The 18071-nt window shown below is 38.2% G+C and overlaps 1 protein-coding gene across 1 annotated transcript in view; it reads right to left on the bottom strand.

Moving 5' to 3' along the window:
* Window positions 1-1114: 1114 nt before the first annotated feature.
* The window catches only part of CLMN (calmin), a 70188-nt gene continuing 53231 nt past the window's right edge, over window positions 1115-18071 (bottom strand). Inside the window, exons 5-13 of the mRNA XM_072337871.1 lie at window positions 17311-17403; window positions 15890-16080; window positions 13973-14166; window positions 12943-13025; window positions 10216-11529; window positions 9064-9245; window positions 8366-8426; window positions 7630-7691; window positions 1115-6340 (exon numbers count right to left, since the gene is read on the bottom strand). Of these exons, the coding sequence (XP_072193972.1) occupies window positions 6187-6340; window positions 7630-7691; window positions 8366-8426; window positions 9064-9245; window positions 10216-11529; window positions 12943-13025; window positions 13973-14166; window positions 15890-16080; window positions 17311-17403 (2334 nt within the window). The 3' untranslated portion in view covers window positions 1115-6186. The remainder of the gene's footprint in view (window positions 6341-7629; window positions 7692-8365; window positions 8427-9063; window positions 9246-10215; window positions 11530-12942; window positions 13026-13972; window positions 14167-15889; window positions 16081-17310; window positions 17404-18071) is intronic.

Here is an 18071-nt window from a genome sequence, read left to right as displayed (position 1 = left end):
GGCTGCTACAAAAGCATGACATGCAGACCAGTTTCTTATCTGAAATGACAGCCATGCTTGTCTGTATTGCTGTCATAATCCAGATAGGTATGTTTCCTGTCCTGCATCATTTGCATCACGTTTAAGCTACAAAAACTGTATTTGCACAGAAAGGAAAGGGAGATTAATTTTGCGATTGCGATCAAGATGATTTATATCCCATGGTAGTGCAAAAGAAATCAAATCCAACAATTCCTACTCATGCCATCTTTGTAATTGAACTAAATTTTGAAACCTATACCCTTGCAATAATATATGTTCCTCCCAGACTGTCAATAGCATTATGAATATTACCTTACTGTCTACAAGCACTAGGTGTGGGGGAGGATGACCCAATAAATAAGTACCAGCAGCAAGAGTTGTGCGAAACACACTGACAGTGTATGAGGCGATTTTGTAGCAAGGAATACAGGAACATTCACCATTCCTAAAGCATGATACCCATTAGCCTTTAAGTTTACTTAGAAAATAAGTACTCATACTCCATTCCCCATGTAGTTTTATGATGTTTATTTCTGTATTTCTGGAGGCAGATCACTTGACTGATTCTCACCTGTACTGCATCTCTGTTGTATTTTGATTATTCTCCTTTGCTCGTACACTGCAAATGGAATTGAGATGTAGGGGGAGGAGCATAGTAAATACGAATCAGTTCTGCACCTAATAAGTTGCTGCTTCACTGGTCTAACACTTAGCTTCTTACCTAGAAATAGGCCAGATAAATTGAATATTAAGATTAATATTAAATTTGGCACAACTGGTTTTGAAAGCTTACCTTTGTAATACCAATTTCCACGCATTAAGAAAGTAATAAATAACCGCCAGGAAAACTTGAAGTTCATTGTTTGTTGACTGGAATAAAACTTTGGCTTCCTCCTCCAGAATTAAAGGTCGCTCTTTTGATAAGTGGGAAAACAACGCTCTTTGTGAATTTACTCTGTTTGATGAGATCTTCTCTACTAAAAAGCGAGTACAGTTTCTGGGCACTAAAATGCAAAGTAAGGGCAAAATCTGTGCTGACATTAGGAGTCTGACAATATACAGAGAGGAAAAGGACAAACTCACAGGTAACGGTTTCAGTACAGGAAGCCTGTCCCTTTATTTCAAAACTGGAGATTTTATAAAATAAAGAGGAACTATTCACTAGTGAATACTAATCTTAGTACAGAGGAACAGTATCTAAAAACATTTTCTTCGCTATTGTACCAACTATACACAAGAATACATTTCTTTCTCACAGAAATTAGCTTTGAGCAACAGGTGCAAATGTTCAATACATACCACTGACTGAAAGCATTTAGAAGGAATGTATTTTAAAATACACAGAAACGCATCTCCTTCAGTACGCCTTTTGATACCAAGCAAGTCCTCCTTTCATTTGTTCTCATTTAAATAACATTCATTCCTTACCACTCACCAACGGGTACCATGTTTTTTGAATATGCCATCCCTTACTTATAAATGTCTCTAGTTAAATCCTTAGAAATATACAACTTCATCGATCCTTTTAAATTGAAGAACTTTAATAAGAATGGTAAAATTGATCAGGGTAAAACAGGGGTTTTTCTTTTGCTTTTTACACAGAAGAATAAGATAGCATGCAGTGGTATGGCAAACTAAAACATGTTTCATTCAATACAAAAGCAGAGGTTGAATTCTTTTGACTGTAGCAAAAAGATGTATTTGATTTACAGTGTTTAACTGCAAGTTCTTCAGCATTAAAGAAAAAGAAAAAAGCCTGTTGTTTCTCTACAAAACGAATAGCACATAAGTTGAAAGTTAATTGAATTAAATTAGACCAGTCATTTCTAAGTAAACACTGGTGATTATCTGTTACAGTCTAGTGACAGCTGTGGATCAGAGCTGCCCTGTATGAGTGGTTCCTTGGGCACAGAGCAAATGTATTCCATGAATCAAAGAGATTCCAGGAAGGCCCAATGAAAGTAATGAAACTACTTTGGCAGTAAAATATTACCTGACTTGAACACAGCCTTTCTTGGAATGTTATTTTTTACTATTTCTCACTGAGGTCAAATTAATTATTTTTATTGCCCCTTCTAACCTTTTCATGAGGAAAGAATTGTATTAATCACCCAGGGGCCAATTTTATGTTCCAGAGACATAAACTTAGACATTCCCCTCATGGTGAGAAAATAACACCGTTCTCATTTTCCATTATCAGCAGTAGCAGCTGTCTGAAAAGGAGTCATCAAAAGCGCCACTGAGGTGGAAGTGAGTTTTCCATGTCTCATATTCAGAGGAAGAAAGAAATTGTTTGATATTCCACAATTTCAGTTAAGATAACACTGAAACAGACACAGCACTTGAGAATAAAAGGTTAATTGTTTTTGCCTTTTGTGGGCTATAGAGCAGTGAGTCAAGAGAAGGACAGAGTAAGCAAGCTTTCCCATTCAGAATATGTCTTTTCTGATATCCTTTAAATGTGCCTATAAATCCCATCCTCTGGCACAAACAGCTCCGCCATGGTGGGGTGTGGGGGAGCAACTTGCACTCGTGCATGCCCCGTGTATGTACAACACTGGAATATGAACACACATCAGTCTGGTGTGTGTAAATGAGCATCATCAGTGGTGTGCAGTGGGGAAGAATTTGAAGTTACTTACTTGACAAAAAACTGCACAGCATGGAAATACAAACACTTTAGGGATTTTTCTTTCCTTCTTTCAGGTTCACCATCTATTAGCCCAGTGGAAATCAAGGGGTGACCTTTTGTCAGGTCAGAGCTTTTGGCTGTGGAGGTTTGGGAACTTTCACAGGCACTTTCTAACCTGTGACATTACCCTGCATTCCAGACACTTGTTCCCTGCTGCTGTCCTCTTAATCAAAACTGGCAGCGGATGGTAACTTCCTAGAAGGAGGGGTTTGGTCCTACATAATTTATGCAACAAATGTGATGCATTTAAAGGGGTTAGCTAAAGTCTGTGGCATTGTTTGTGTACCTTGGATTTGAGGGGTTCTAGCCCTAAGGCAATGTATAGGCTTTGGCTACTTCTGGCCTATGTGATGAAAGCTAAGTCTCCTCATGGCCAGATCCTGTAGCGTGTGCTTAGCACACAGATGTGTCACACTGACTTTCACGGAAGTCGAGAACTGAATACATCACTGGATGCATTCATGTTTGCGCTTGGTAAGAAGGGACTCCCAAGTACTTAAAGCTACACATAAGTGATAATGCACTAATTATCTTCTTTGATGGATAAATATGAGAGCACACACACTGGCCAAATTCCTCTTCTAAAAGCTCTGATTATGTGAGGATGGGTACCGAAAGCTCTGAAAAAAAATATTAATAAAAAAACCTGGGCCCCAGTAAATTCAGTGGCTCACTCCTTTGATGAAGAAGTCATAGTGATCGTCATCAGAAGATGTAAAGGAAATAAGCGAGTTAAACACCAAATACTAACATGTTGAAATTTCAGCCTCAGGAAGTTTTAATGCAAGAAAGTAGCTTAATCACTCAATATAATTTGCAACTTTAGCTGAAGGTTAACATCACAAAATGATATATAGCTATGCAGCTTTAAGAATCACACAGTTGTATTCAAATCCTGTCCCACGTCTTTCAAGTCCACTGTGCAGCAGGAACCCTTCCTCTGTTTGCAGTTTCCATTTTCCAAATGGACAATCCAACTGGTGCATAGCTCAATGTCCATTCTTGTGAGTCATCATTAATAAATAATCGTATCACATACACATAGTTTTACAGGTATTCTTCAAATGGTTTTACAGTTCTATTAAATATATAGATAAAATAATCACCGCTATATAAAAAAAAAAAAAAATCTTTTTTAAAACAGCTGAACTCCGAAGCTTTGCATAAAATTCTGTAGACACATTCATTATAATCTAGAAACTCAATTAAAATACATTTTAGAGCTCAATCTATCAAAAATATTCACGGCATTAAAAAAGTGATTGTCTTTTTTTTTTATCTTATTACTGCAAGCTGTACTTGCCCTGATCATTTCCTACAACCTGGCAAAGGCTGCATTCATTTCGCTTTGTAGATTCCATGACTGTTAAACTCATTTCTTCAGCTGTAAGACATCTGCCCCATAAATGTTTTGCAGGGCTTTGTCTTTAATCCTAAACCATTTCTCGCACTTTCTATAAAGCTGCAATGAAACACTTTGCAGTTCAGTTACACAACAGCAATAACGTTGAAGCATCCTGTTACAGCTGTTTTGTAGCCTGTAATGGTGCTTCTCTGAACACCAAACACTCTTTTATCCAGTAATCTACAAGCACTTCCCAACACACTTCACAGTACCTTCCTATGCATACACTTGCTCAACAAGAACTGGTTTTATATCTTAACAGATCAGTACCCATATAACCTGAATTCTACTACTAAATCAAAGTATCAAATGAGGTCACTTCAAACTTAGCACTTTTCGAAAACCCAGGTCTTTTTTTTTCAGAAGAAACCTCCTTATTCAGACCCTGCACGTATCTGCTGGCGAGATAAAAGATGGTCCACCAGCCTTTAAAATCTCAGATGCCTCAAGACAGTCTTTGAGCCAGCACATTAGAAAACCCTTTGCTACAATGAAAGCTTCACAGTCAGGCTTTTAGACTGTGAGCTAGGAATGGCACACGAAGACCAACAAGGAGCAACATTTTCAGAACAGGGAGGGCACTTGCAGGAAGGGACTGGATTTTGAACAGTGGAATAATGATGCAGGCTTACATGCTTACACATACACCTTTATGGATGTCAGTAGTTTGGATGAGACATCCAAAGATCTTCTCCTTCCAATTCATTTTCTTAGGAGAAAGAAGACAAAATGGAAATGATTCTCCTTCACTGAACTCTGATAGGGGTAAAATTCTCCAGAAAGACTGTAACTGAACTCCAGATAATCTCTGATGATGACTAAGAAATAAGTGCAATTGAACTGAATTTGAAGACTTCTCTTTCACCCTGTAGTGCGCTGGTACCCTTCCTCTGGCTGAAAAGCTAAATCAAATACCCTAAAGCGATTGCTGATGTGGCTAAAAATGTAAGAGGCAGAAATGGCTTAACTGCCTGTGCACAAAAGTGTATCCAGTTATACTGGAGAGTAAAGAAAGGCTGTCAGCATTTATCTATACTGAGGTTTACCTTTGTCATTGATTTATATGCTTAAAGAATATTTCTAGCCCTTTCATAACAATGCACTTATGCTTCAGCAGTAGCCTTAGAAATTAGATGACCCGTCATATTTTGTATCTTTAGAAAAGAGAAACGATGACATGATCTGGTAAGTATCTTTTTTCATCAGAAAGAAGGAATCAGATGCTGTCTCACAAGCACAAGGTACAGTATTCAAAACGAACAAAAACCACCAATCCCTTCCTGATCTTTCTCAAAGATGGCCACCATAGAACACATGGCCAACACAGAAAGTATCTTTCTTCAGGTAATCTGTAGAGAAATTCCTGGATTAAGATTTCTCACACGATCCTTCCTAAGAAGCAGGTAGCACTGCTCCACACCCAATTTGTTCCTGCAATTTAAACATAACAGGTTCGCCATAAAAATGAATTTACATCCTAAAAAAAACAATCTTCCCTCCACAAATAACCCTCCACCTGATTTTGCTGCTCCACTGGATTGCCACTAGGATTATAGTTGAATTCCTGCAGCAGGAATGTCTCAACTCCAACTCTGCTCTACCTCCACCTCCCTCAAAGAACTCCATGGAAAAAGCTCATTTCAAGCCTTGCTCTTGTAGGACGGCCAGATTCATGGGCAAGCCAACAAGAATTCTTCCACTGCTGTTGGACCCTCTGCAGGTAAATGAAGCCAGAAGAATAATTTTTGAAGACTAGAGCTCTGAATTGTTCATAATTCTACTGATAATTACCCATTTTTATTTAGCATCTTATAAAGCAAGGCACAAATGTACAAAATTGCAGCTACTAAATCAGGTCTTTTATATATATTTACACAATTGTCATAATATAAAATGTGCTTAGACATTGTCATAAGCGCAACAGTAGAGGAACCGAGGAGAACCTGATAGTAAATACAAATACCAGGTCCTATATTTCTGCTTGTGCTTCACCTGAAATAACATACTTATATGTAGATACACAAAGCAATCAAGCCACCGTCTTTTATTTTTCCACACCCCACAGAGATCACACTTTGAAGCTAAAAAGCTGTGGAAGGACTAAAAGGCAGTAGACAAGCACCCAGAGGAAAATGATGAAGTAGAATAGCTCCAATTGCTCAGCGCTTAGAGTCTGGCGAGGAGGTGCTGCAATCTCATTTGTTTCCATGTCCTTTTTCATCCTAAAAATAAGAGAGAATTTGTTACGAGGCAGGAAAAAGTGTTAACATTTACATTAAAGATCAGTGAGTGTTCTAACAGACAGCAGTTTAAGCTGCACTTTCAACCTACTTGGTTACAACCCAAGCTACACTATAGGATGCATAATGAGCTCTAGCAGGTGTTTCCTAAGGACTCTAAAACAGCAATTAACACTCTTAAGACTTGGACAAGTTCTCAGGTAGTTAATACACATGCAGAAACAGTTCATTTCACATAAGCTGATTTTCATTAGTCAGAAAGATATATACATATATATGTATATGATACAGCCAGTGTATCAGACTTGATATACCATCTCCAAAACAGCTACTCTTAAAGAGTTTTTCTTGCCAGCTACACAGAAGGGTAAACAAGCAGCCCTAGACCTCACAAAACAAACTAACAACTCAGGTAATTAGTTTGCACGAAGGCTCCAGAATTACAACCACAGTTCATTTCTTCTGGGCTGGGCATCCTGATCCCTCAATTAATGTACTGGATATATATGTATGAGTATTACACAAAACAATAGCAGCAGTCTGCAAGCAAGCAGTGGTTATAGATTGCTGTGACAGCTATTCATATGTATTTTTAAGGGAAGCATAATTGAGACCAGGGCAGTAGATCTTGCTATTTTCTGTACTTTTTGCAGCTAAAAGCAGCCATCATTTTAAATAGAAACTCAAGGTGGTACTAATTCAGTATCAATTGAGAGGGAAAATGTGAAGTAATAAAGCGAGGTAATGTTTATTTCTTAAATAGATGTGTAGAAACCCATACCAAAGGAATACACATTTTGAGCTCAGGATCCACCACAGCACTGTAAGCCCAAACTAAACACACACATGAATTGCAGAAGCTCACAGGTGCTCTAGGAGAGGCAAGAGCTCTGTTAAGCATTGTCTTTCCCTAGCACTGTCTTGACAGGCTTCTAAACTTGGAAAGAGCCAGCACTGCCAGAGGTTTCACACAGGACGTCCTCCCACTCTTTTCTTGGTTTGAAATATCCACCATGTAGGGAAAGAGTTCACAGCCTTGCTTAGACAGCCAAGCCTTTCCTCTCACGCCAAGAAAAGGTAATTTTATTTAAAGAGAAAGATCAAGCAACAGAGAAGTTCTGTGTCTTACACCCATGGGAAATACTGACCCCGAGCTAGTACATAAGATGTCTACTACTACAGTTAACTTTTATTTCCCTTTGCAACACTGACAAAATTACCTAGAAGTTACAGATTCCTTGTGTAAGATTTTTTTGTGATGAACTACTCACCCAGTGACCAATAGATTTTCATCCATTTCTGTCATCTTCTGATCCTTTTCACCAGAGGTTTCCTTAAACAAACAAGTAACCAAAAGCAGATGATATAAAAAGAAAATAAAATTCAGTCTCTCACACAATAGTAGTTGTATCCAGAGCATCCAGAGCTCAGCTGTATCGTGTGCTTGCAAGAAAACAGTATGATTATATCTGCAATTCAGGATGGAGTTTCGCATTACAATCAATTGTCTTCAAGGGCTAACTGCTGCTATGTAGAGAACACACTACACCACTACTACAAAAGGAGAAGCAAAGTGCCTCTTTGGTAAAACGTGCATCCAAATGGCACTCTTGAGAATCTCTGACCAAGATGCTCACACACATATAGAAAATGCATAAACTAAAAGAAATTGTATCTGCAAGTAAAGGAAGCTTCAAAAAGTGAAGCATTTCAGTTGTACTGTAATGACAAAGTAAACCTCAAAGTTAGAGTATATTTAATTGGAATATTAAGTAGTACTTCGTGGGCTTTCCCAAGGATCAGTAAGGTGCCATTTCGTTTATTTGGAAGAATTCAAGAATAGCTTAAATTGTTGTAGGTTAAAGCACTAAAAGTCTTAGAAAACACCGGGCTTTTGTGTTACCACAGGACCTTTATAGAGAGCAGTCCCTTTTAAAGTATCTGAACTTCTGGAGTTTGGGAGAAATCATGAAATAGTGACAGAAAGGTCAATTTCTACAAACTTACCATCTCAGAAGTATCAGGAAACCTTTTTCGGAGATAAATGTTGGAATCATTGTCACAAGTTCTGAAACGTACGTAAAAGTAAAGTGCTTTAATTCATGAAGTTTTGCTTTGAATTCAAGGAGGGCCACTGCAATTATTCACACTAGTTCTAGGTTACGCAAAACTATGAACATGTTGTTGTGTGTTTTACTACATGGATTTGAATTTATGCTTAACATTATAAGCAGTAACTTTGGGAAACTTTAAATTGTTTTTTGGTTTTTTTTTGCTCGAATTTGAATCTTTTTGTTTGTTTGTTTTTTGTTTTTTTTTTTTGGAAAACAGTATCTGATACATTTTTTGCACCTTTTACATCATCTACATTTAAGCAAGGCTTATGGCTAGGTGAGATTTTATGGTTAAAAAAGAATTGATACATGACAGGAAACACAAGCCTGACAAAGTTTCTTCGAAAGTTCAAGTGCACTGGGAATCCAGTTGGGTTTGTGTAGCAAAGTTTGTACAGCAAAGTCAAATCACGCCTCACCTGCACCAAATACTTTGATATGTTTAAGAGAAATACAGGAAGAAGCCAACGAATCATAGAAGTCCAAAAGAAATATTCAGTGGTCATGGCATACTTTAGAAGTGCAGTGCACTTTAGAAGTGTATCGTTGCTATCAATTAGACGCATTTCAGACAAAGTTAATGTGAAATACCTGGTCAACTCTTGGCTATTAGCAATTTCTTCCAGTTCATCGTCTAACAGTGTAGTATGCCCAACTTCTGAGATCTCTAAATCTTCTGCTTCGATCATATTTTCCTTTTTTCCCTCCCCATTACTACTTTCTTCCAGTCTTATTCCCACTGTTGCAAAGTCATCTAGATCATCTTCTCTGACCTGTTGAAAGTAAGAAATGTTATGCATCAGACAAGACTGATTCCCCAACCTTTTAAGCAGCTCTGTGGTGTAACTTACTCAGATGCTAGATTACATGCAGTATGACACTGAAGGTGTTACTAAAGAGAATAAAACACAAGTTTTGAAAATAATTTCAGATACCTTGAGCTGCAAAGTATCATCAGTTTAACTGACATGCAATTAGTTGGTAGTTCTTTAAACATAAGAAATTATGACATGATTCAGCTCTTTCAAGTAATCCACTCTGATTTTCTTTTTTTAAATCTATGTCCAATTATCCTGTTGGGGATAGCAGCAATTTGACTTCATTGCCCTAATAAACGTTAGGACCAAACCAAGTGTAAGCAGCAGGGTATGATTCAAGTACTTAAATGGACATTCATTCCAGTAAACACTGTCACTACTATGCTAGAAAATGTGTAAGGCAATTCAAAATCAGTGTTTCCAAGAAGACATACAATTTTGCCTAAATCCAAAACAGAGAATAACTACCAAAAAAAGCCCTTTTTTCTCTTCCTGTTTAGGTAAGCCTGCATTTTACTCACATTACTTAACCTACTCAAATTGGTTTGTTTTCACAGACAAACTTATTTAGATTCAGACAAAAAGAATTCCTTTACCTGTATCATTTCTATATCAACAACATTGCTTCCTGTTTATTTCATTAAAAATTATTTCAAATACCCTCCGTCATAATCTCCTCTGCCTAGGAGCTACAAAGGGGCTTCAAAATACCTTAAAACATCAGTAAAATTCAAATTTCTGCAGTATCATTACTGCTCAGTCTCTTCTGTTAATGCCACATCAACTGCAATTCCATTCTTTCCAGTAGAGGGCTGTGGCTAACAGTGTTATTGAGGCAGAAAACCAAGTGCAGAAATCCTTGAGTTCAGGCACTAACCCCCCCATGCATACATAAAGAAATACAGCTAATAAAAAAATTAAATACCTCAGGATGCTGTAGAATCATGGAATCTTCATTGCCGGTGTCTTTTTGGCTGTCTATTTCAATTTCTATCTCTCCTATTAGTAACGGCACTTCCTTTTGATAGAAAGAACTGCTATGAGTGTTCATATCTACTGTTTCCTCCTCTCCGTTCTCAGTATCCATTTCCAACGAGGGGACACCATGATTATTCCCTAAGCCTGGCTCTGGAGCATTCTCCTTGTAGTCCTGTGCAGGTATCCCTTTCTCATCTAAAATATCTGTTACTGTTTCAGAAAAAGATTTCTCATTTTCAGTATCGTATCTTTCAAGACAAGGCTCAGCATAAGCATCCAAAACTGCTGATATGGGAACATTATAATGTGGATAATAGAAGAGATCATGTGGTATTACAGATACTTTTGAAGAACTGAGTAGCACTTCTGCTGAAGACTCATCGTCATCGCAGCTGTCTGAGTCTTCTTCATTATTGGGCACATCTGACAGAGAGTCATCAGATGTTTCTAGCAGTGTGGATATTTCTTGGCTTTTGAGATTAGAACCATTGAATGAACAGTGGCTATTTTCTGTTGTCTCCAAGATAGGTGATTGCTTTGTATGTTCATTTTCTGGCAGTTTCAGTACTTCCTCATTTAGAAGATGGAGAACATACTTATGTGTATCTTCTTGTTTAGAGGTAACTTCTGGTAAAATAATTGAATTTTGAGAATTGTTCTCTTCTACTTTATTTATAGATTCATCTGTAAGTATACCTGAAGTCCAAGACAAGGGACTTAAAGAAGAAGTATTGGCTGAAAGGCTCTTTGTTTCATTGTCGTATTCGGTATATGTTTCTTTAGTTAATTCTTCAGAGTAGTCTTCAAAAGAGTCAGCAGAATTTTTCTGGTCTGTCAGAACAGCTGGAGAAAGGTCATCGCTCTGTTTCAGTGGATCATCAGATATGCCACCATCACCTGGCATCAATTTATCACTAAGAACTTCCCAGGAAGAACTTGATTCATAACTGACAGATCCTGTAATGTTCAGTGAAGTAGGCCTTTGTGGCTCATCATCACAGATTTCCTGAGAATCACCTAACGCTTGATTCGATTTGCCATTACATGCTTCAGGAACAGTTTCTGACAGGATTCTCTCAGGGGTATCGTGAATATGAACCTTTGGAGGAGCAGGGTGACTCCTTTCATGATTAACAGTGTACATATTTTTGTCACTTTCCCTTAAAATCAAGATTTTGCTTTCCTTTTCTGAAGGTGTGTCTTTTATGTGAACATACGTAGATTCAATTGGAAGCTCCTTCTCAGGATCTGTAAAGTCTTCCTACAAGTAACAATACACAATTAAAAAACAAATCGTGCCTCACATATCATTTTACTTCTCCCAAGTGATAAAGAAACTAACCCATTGCCCCTGTGATTTGTGAATGGCCAATTAATTACTCGCATATTTTAAATATAGGCAGAGCAATGTGGCAAGTAAAGCGAGTTGAACAAAGCTCAACATAAAGAAGCCACTTGTACAGGAAGATCAGAATGGAGACAAGCCTACTGCTCAGTTCTTCATATTTTCATCTCGCCCTGCTGCACTTGTGGAAAAAATCGATTTGGCTTTTTTGACTCAATCCCAAAAGCTGGCAGTAAAGTAAACCTAAAAAGTGCACAGAATCTACCATGAAACATAGTAATCCACTATATTACTCAGCTCCAATGGACTGTATTAACAATAAATAAATAGGTAGGCTCTTTTTTTGCCATTAAAATGTTCTAAGGCTGACAAATATTAATGGCAATCTCATTTAATAATCACGATTAGATTATTATAATAACTTTAATTCCAGTGATTTTAGTAATGTCCACTGATTTTATAAGCTATGAAATGAAATAACACTTGGAACTTTCATTCACTAAATGAGATGGAATAGCTTTCATGTAAGAATCATGACTGATGTGCATGCAATCAAGCACAAAAAAATTACCTACATACTCAAGGGTCACCAAGTTCCTTGGAAACTCTTTCAGATTAAAAAGATTGTGCTAAACCAGGTTTGTCAAGAGCACTTTTTCATCTTAGGCAGGTCTTTTCCCAAGGTCCTGGGACTTCTCATTTCCCCACCAGTTTAACATCTCCTATTGCTTAGCTACAATTTTAAATTTATCTTTTTGTCCAAAGGACCTTCATCAGTCCCAGCTGACGTCTGCTCCTCGATTCTTTGCTTTTGATAAGATCTTTGTTAAAGCCCTGGCCTTTAAGCTGTAATTTACATTATGCTTACAAACAAGGGCCTTTGACAGCTTTATTGACAAGATTCAGCCTGTGGTGTCTTCAGTATGATGCAACAAATGCTAAATTCAAATTGATAGTGACTCTCATACTTGAGAAGCTTGAATTCAAAACCAAATTGAAGGTCAAATACATTTTCATAGATTAACAGATAAACTTCACTGTTCTGAAATTACTATGGCAAAGTGGCAGAGCTTATGTAAATACTTCTAACCTTTGAAAGCTGTAATTGGATGTAAATGCTTAAATGCAGAGTTCTACCTGAAGCAGCTGAGCAATCTGCAGTGAAAGCTCACTTGGCTTAACAAAGATGAGAAAAATTACAGCTGAGTAATTATTTATTTTAATTTATTTTAAACAGCTCAGAAAGAAACCTAGAAGATAAATGCAACACCTTTATTTATTACACCAAAGCAAATAAAAAAGGGATGTGGCATAAGAGTAAACACTTACCCCCTCCAGCTCTGGGAAGTGTTCAAGGAACTGGGCCACATAGGTCACAATGGACTGCTCATCGGGGGATTCCACCATTACATCTATGGAGGAAGGTGTACAGCACATCAGCACACATGGCCTGAAAGCACTTCTGCAGAGGCACAGACTGCCAGTTATCTGCCTTTATGATGAGAGAAATAGCAGCTACAAACACTTTTCTTTTGCTGACAGAATAGAGATGGTAGAATCCTTTTCACTGTTCACAGTATAAAGAGTTCTTACCATCTTCTTCACATTAATTCTTTTTCCAGTTTCCAAACACATACTGAACCCTGACCAGCATCACTTTTCATCCACCTGGAAAGTTTAATTTACAGCATATATATGTTGCTATCACTAGACAGTGATCTTGTTTAGTGACAGCACAGAGACTTATTTTTTGCAGATCCTATTCTTCTAACAGGTGACACATAAAGCACAGTTTGGGTGTTTGTGCTTTCAACCATAAAGTCAAGGTTTAACACCTGCATAACAGAGTTCAGCAAAAAAGCATGGTAGGAATCAGCTCCACTTGTAAACATACATTTATCTGTACAATGATATATGCTTGTATACACATAACTGGGATATGCAAACACATTTGAATAGGTCTCTACCCATTTTCCTGGTGTGATGACTCACACACTTCATCCTGAAGTGACATTTAGCCTCTGTGGACTGCAGGCATTATGAAATGCTGCTACTGCATTGAGACATCTCTCCGCTCAGCAGGGCAGTGATTAATGCCCACTAGCAATATTGATGCCATGTAGCATCTAATCATTAACCAGGACCAGTGCACACAGCCAAAATTATGGTAAGGTATCTGAACAAGTGTGACCAGAACCATGTAACTACCAGCCAGCGTCCAAATCTTTTTTCATATCAATGAGTACCACACACCAATCACATCAATATTCCAATCACTTGTGGTAGGTATGGCAATGCAATATTAATATATTCGTGGTAGTCTGAATGTTACCCAATAACACTGATGTAAATGTTTTACCTTCTGGCTCTAGGAGCCTAGGAACACCCAGCTTGTTTTGAGCAATGCTAAAAGCATCCTCCAAGTTTTCTCGAGCTGATTTTTCCAGTGCATGCTTCATGTCTACCAAAGTGGAGTCTATTGCTTTTATGATAGCTAAGAAGGCAAGGCCGCTCCTCCAGCTGCTGGCAAAGTCCTGAACTGCAACACCGTATCTAAACAGAATTACATACAGTTTACACAGCAGTTGTGTTAAAAACATCACCATTTTCAAAGATTCTTTAACGTTGCACTCGTCACAGCATCAGTCAAAAGGCACAAAATGCTTCAGTGAAACACAAGGATTCATAGACCAGGTCAGTGAGGTCAACAACCGATATCAACCTGCTCATAGGAAACAGCTAGTAAAAACAAAGCCCTCAAGTACTTAGCAACCACATTTAACATTCACAAAACCAAATGCTTGTGCAATTCCTGTTGTGTTCTAGTACTCTAATGCCATAGCTTCGGATGACTGCCAACACTCGAGTACTTAAAAAACATAAGCATAAATGACTCACTTTCCTCTGTACTTGGCCTTCCATAGCAGAAAATTGTACTTCACCAAATGCAAATAGTGTCAGTATACATATAGATCACAGGTTTGTTAGGAAAAAAACAATTAAATTTGCAATGAAATGGGGCCCCAGAATAGAAAATCATGCACAAGTCATTGGTGAAGACAACTATAATGATTCAATTACACTCCTAATAGCACAGTTGCAAGAACAATTTTCTCCATTAAATGATTCAATTTGTACTCCTTGACTAGGATGAGAAGTCTAAGACCTTAATTTCTCTCATTCTCTTTGCACCTCCTCTCTGTTAATGTCATTATCAGCACTACCTTGAGAGTAAAACCACACTTCCTATGTGGTCTGCATTAGCAGCAATTAACTATGGATCTCAATGGAGAAAGTTTATCTGCACAACAAGCACCATTACCTTCACTGCAGATAACCAAGGGATGCGGTCCACAGGACCAAACTCTTAAGATGTAAATTTGTATCTTTTTTATCAGCTCTCTATATAGAGCTTCTATCTGAGTTCACAGGCAGATCTGGACATACAAATCTATCAGCAGACAAAAATGATGGGTATACAGCTATCCTACATTTATTAGTAAGTTTGACCCATGCTCTCTTTTATCTCTGGCAATCATCCTTTCTGATAATATTATACGTAAAATACATGCCAAGCATTTATGTGCGCACTGGATAACTTACACTGAAAAAGTTCAACTGAACAGGAATTCTACCTAGTGTTAATGATCAAAATGTTTTGGTGAAAGAATTGCTTTTTTACTACAGACGAGAGATGTGTTGATCAGTAGAAATGGACCCCCAAGTTAACATATTTCTCAGGAAACCAAGATTTGACCAGTTTTTATATTTAATTTAGAAGAAACAAAACTTCTAATACAAATTCTGTCCTAGGCGCTCTACAGCACACAGAGAAACTCCCTCAGGGCTGCTGCTTAATTTAAAAGGCTGTTTGTTATTAAAGTCTTTCACTATGGCTTTTTTCCCCTTCTACATTTCAACCTCTATTTATGCCTACCCTTCAATTAGAAAAAGATATCCAATAGACTGTGCAGAAGTTGCACGGAGGGGGAAGAGGGAACGATCCTGTTTTAAATAGTGCCAAACAGATTAGCGCAAGTTAACATTTAACATCAAGCCACGAAGCAACACAGGCTGCTTCAAGGTCAGATGGTTGCTTTAGACACATGTGTGCAGTGATACGTCTACCTGCAGACTATAAAAGTCTCTCTTCTGCCTGCAGACTTTAAAAGCCAGAAGAACCCAATGCCATGATGGTACATTAGGAGAGAGAGATGAGCTTCTGCTTGAACAGGACAGATGGGACACAGTTTTCTATGACAGCTTGTTGGCTTACTTTCTGGTTTTTCTCTGAACCCAGAATAAAAGGGCTCTGATGGCTTTTCGCTGGTCCTTCACTGTGACAGACATGCTTCTCTCTATGTTAGGAGTGCTAGGGTATGATGTGTCTGACTCTGGCCCACTGGGCCCAGATGAGAGGCTGGATGAGGAGGAGTTCCTGTTGAGGTTGCCTGTCAGCTCTTTAATCTGTAATAAAAAGTGAAACACACAGAACACCGATTTAATACTGAGTGAGTGGAAAACTGAATGTTTGTTTTCAGGCAAGCCAGCATACTTTTAAGATAACAGAACCATAACTGAACAACTCTCAACTTGTACTGCACAGACGTGACAGCCACAGCAGCCCAGCTCACAGCCCCAGGAAATGGGGAGGGCACAGAATCAGTTAATATTGAACAGAACAAATTCATATTAAACCAAAATCAAAGAACCACATCCTGAAAAAGTAGTTAGCTTAACTGAAATCATTTTCTCTCTTCACAGGGCCCATCTGAGTGAAATATTTTACATTAAGAAATGGTGACCTGCAACAGCATTCCCATCCTGTCCTTGGTCAGCATGGATAGCTGAGTCCAAAGTACTCACTATGCTGCTTTCATGTGCTTCCATGCCAGAAGTTGCCAAGTCTATCTGGCCAAACTGGTGCTGTGCTGCGGTAATTGGTTTGAAGTGCTCAGCCACACAGAGAAGCCCCCATGCCACTTCAAAATTGAGAGCCGTTTTAGAAATGGGCCCAAGAAAATGAAAGAGCATTAGAGTCTCATAGTCTTCCAAGAACTGCAGAAACCTTCCCTCCATCTCCCTCTGTTCATTAAAATCTGGTATTGTCTAGAAGGTCATTTGCAAATACATGTAGATTAGGAAGCAGATTGAATCTAACCCTGAGCCTAAATTAAATTTCAGGTTTAACTCAGTTTTATCAGGTCTGAAACTTCAGGCTCTTTGTGATCTTTCATTTGGCTCTCTGCATCAGTTGTGAACTTCTGCCATGGTGAAAAAGCCTCCAGAGATCACCAGTTCTGCATGGAATTTGCCACCACATTACACCAGATCCAGATAAGGATACTAAAAATGAACTGTAACCTGGAACCAAACCTGAGACATTGGTGCAGGTCCAGGGAATCTGGAGCAGAGTCCTGAGAAGGCACAGGGGAGAAGGGACAGGAATAATCTGAAGCTAATTCTGGTCCAAGTCAAATGAGGGCTTAAATTGCCTTCTATTCACATCAAAAAGGATTCAATGAAATAAAATGAAAACAGCTCCAGGTATAAAATTAGCATATCTTGGAAGGAAAAAGGTCAGCTTGATTATGTTTCTTAGGATTAAAAATCAATTAAAATACCTGTACTTGTCTGTAATAGATTGATAACATGAAGGCTGTTGACTTACGACTAAAGTTATTTGAGTTTTATTACCTGAAAAAACAATATTATGTTCCATATTAGCCCAAGTACCAGAGAGGAATTTCCATCTGCTATTTCTGCTGCATCGATGCTAACAAGCTTTACCTGTAGAAGAGATCATAAATTCAGAGACAAATTCAGATGAAACAGTGTAAATACAAAAATATATACTGGCTTGGACTGCGACCATAGGCTATATCTGGAACACTTCTACCACTGACCAACCAGCCAACTGTAAGATTGAAATCTCTTTTAATGATAATGTGCCCTGATCACAGTCACTCTGCTCACTGAACTCTCAGCTCAAGCCTTCCAAACCTCTAGCAAAGTCTGCAGAACAGCAGTGAGCTCACTTGCACATTTAAGATTACAAGTGTATTTCATCTGTACAAATATAGAAAAAGATAGTGTCCTTGCTGGAGGATCTTAACATGCAGAGGGCACACATATACCTCCTGCCTTCCTCTGTCTAAATTGTGACAGATTGGCTAGAATGCACATAAAACCTGAGGAAAAGGATAGGACTGAGGTCACTTCTCTTAAAAAAACTGAAATCATACTAAGAACTGCTCACTTCTGTTTTGCTACACATCTCCTTCCTCCTTGCTTATATCACTTTACACTGCTTGTCAAAGAGCTCTGATGAAATCAGGTAGCAGAAGATAGGTTTGCATAATCCAAGCAAACTCTAGAGTTTCCTACATTGAAGTTTATTCCACATAATAACAGCAGAATGTTATTCTCTTAGACAACATATACTTGTTTTTGGCAAA

This window comes from Excalfactoria chinensis, chromosome 5 (assembly GCF_039878825.1).
Source record: "Excalfactoria chinensis isolate bCotChi1 chromosome 5, bCotChi1.hap2, whole genome shotgun sequence".
NCBI classification, from domain to species: Eukaryota; Metazoa; Chordata; class Aves; order Galliformes; family Phasianidae; genus Excalfactoria; species Excalfactoria chinensis.
Note: the sequence above shows the minus strand (reverse complement) of the source record. Positions and strands in the feature narration are given on the sequence as shown.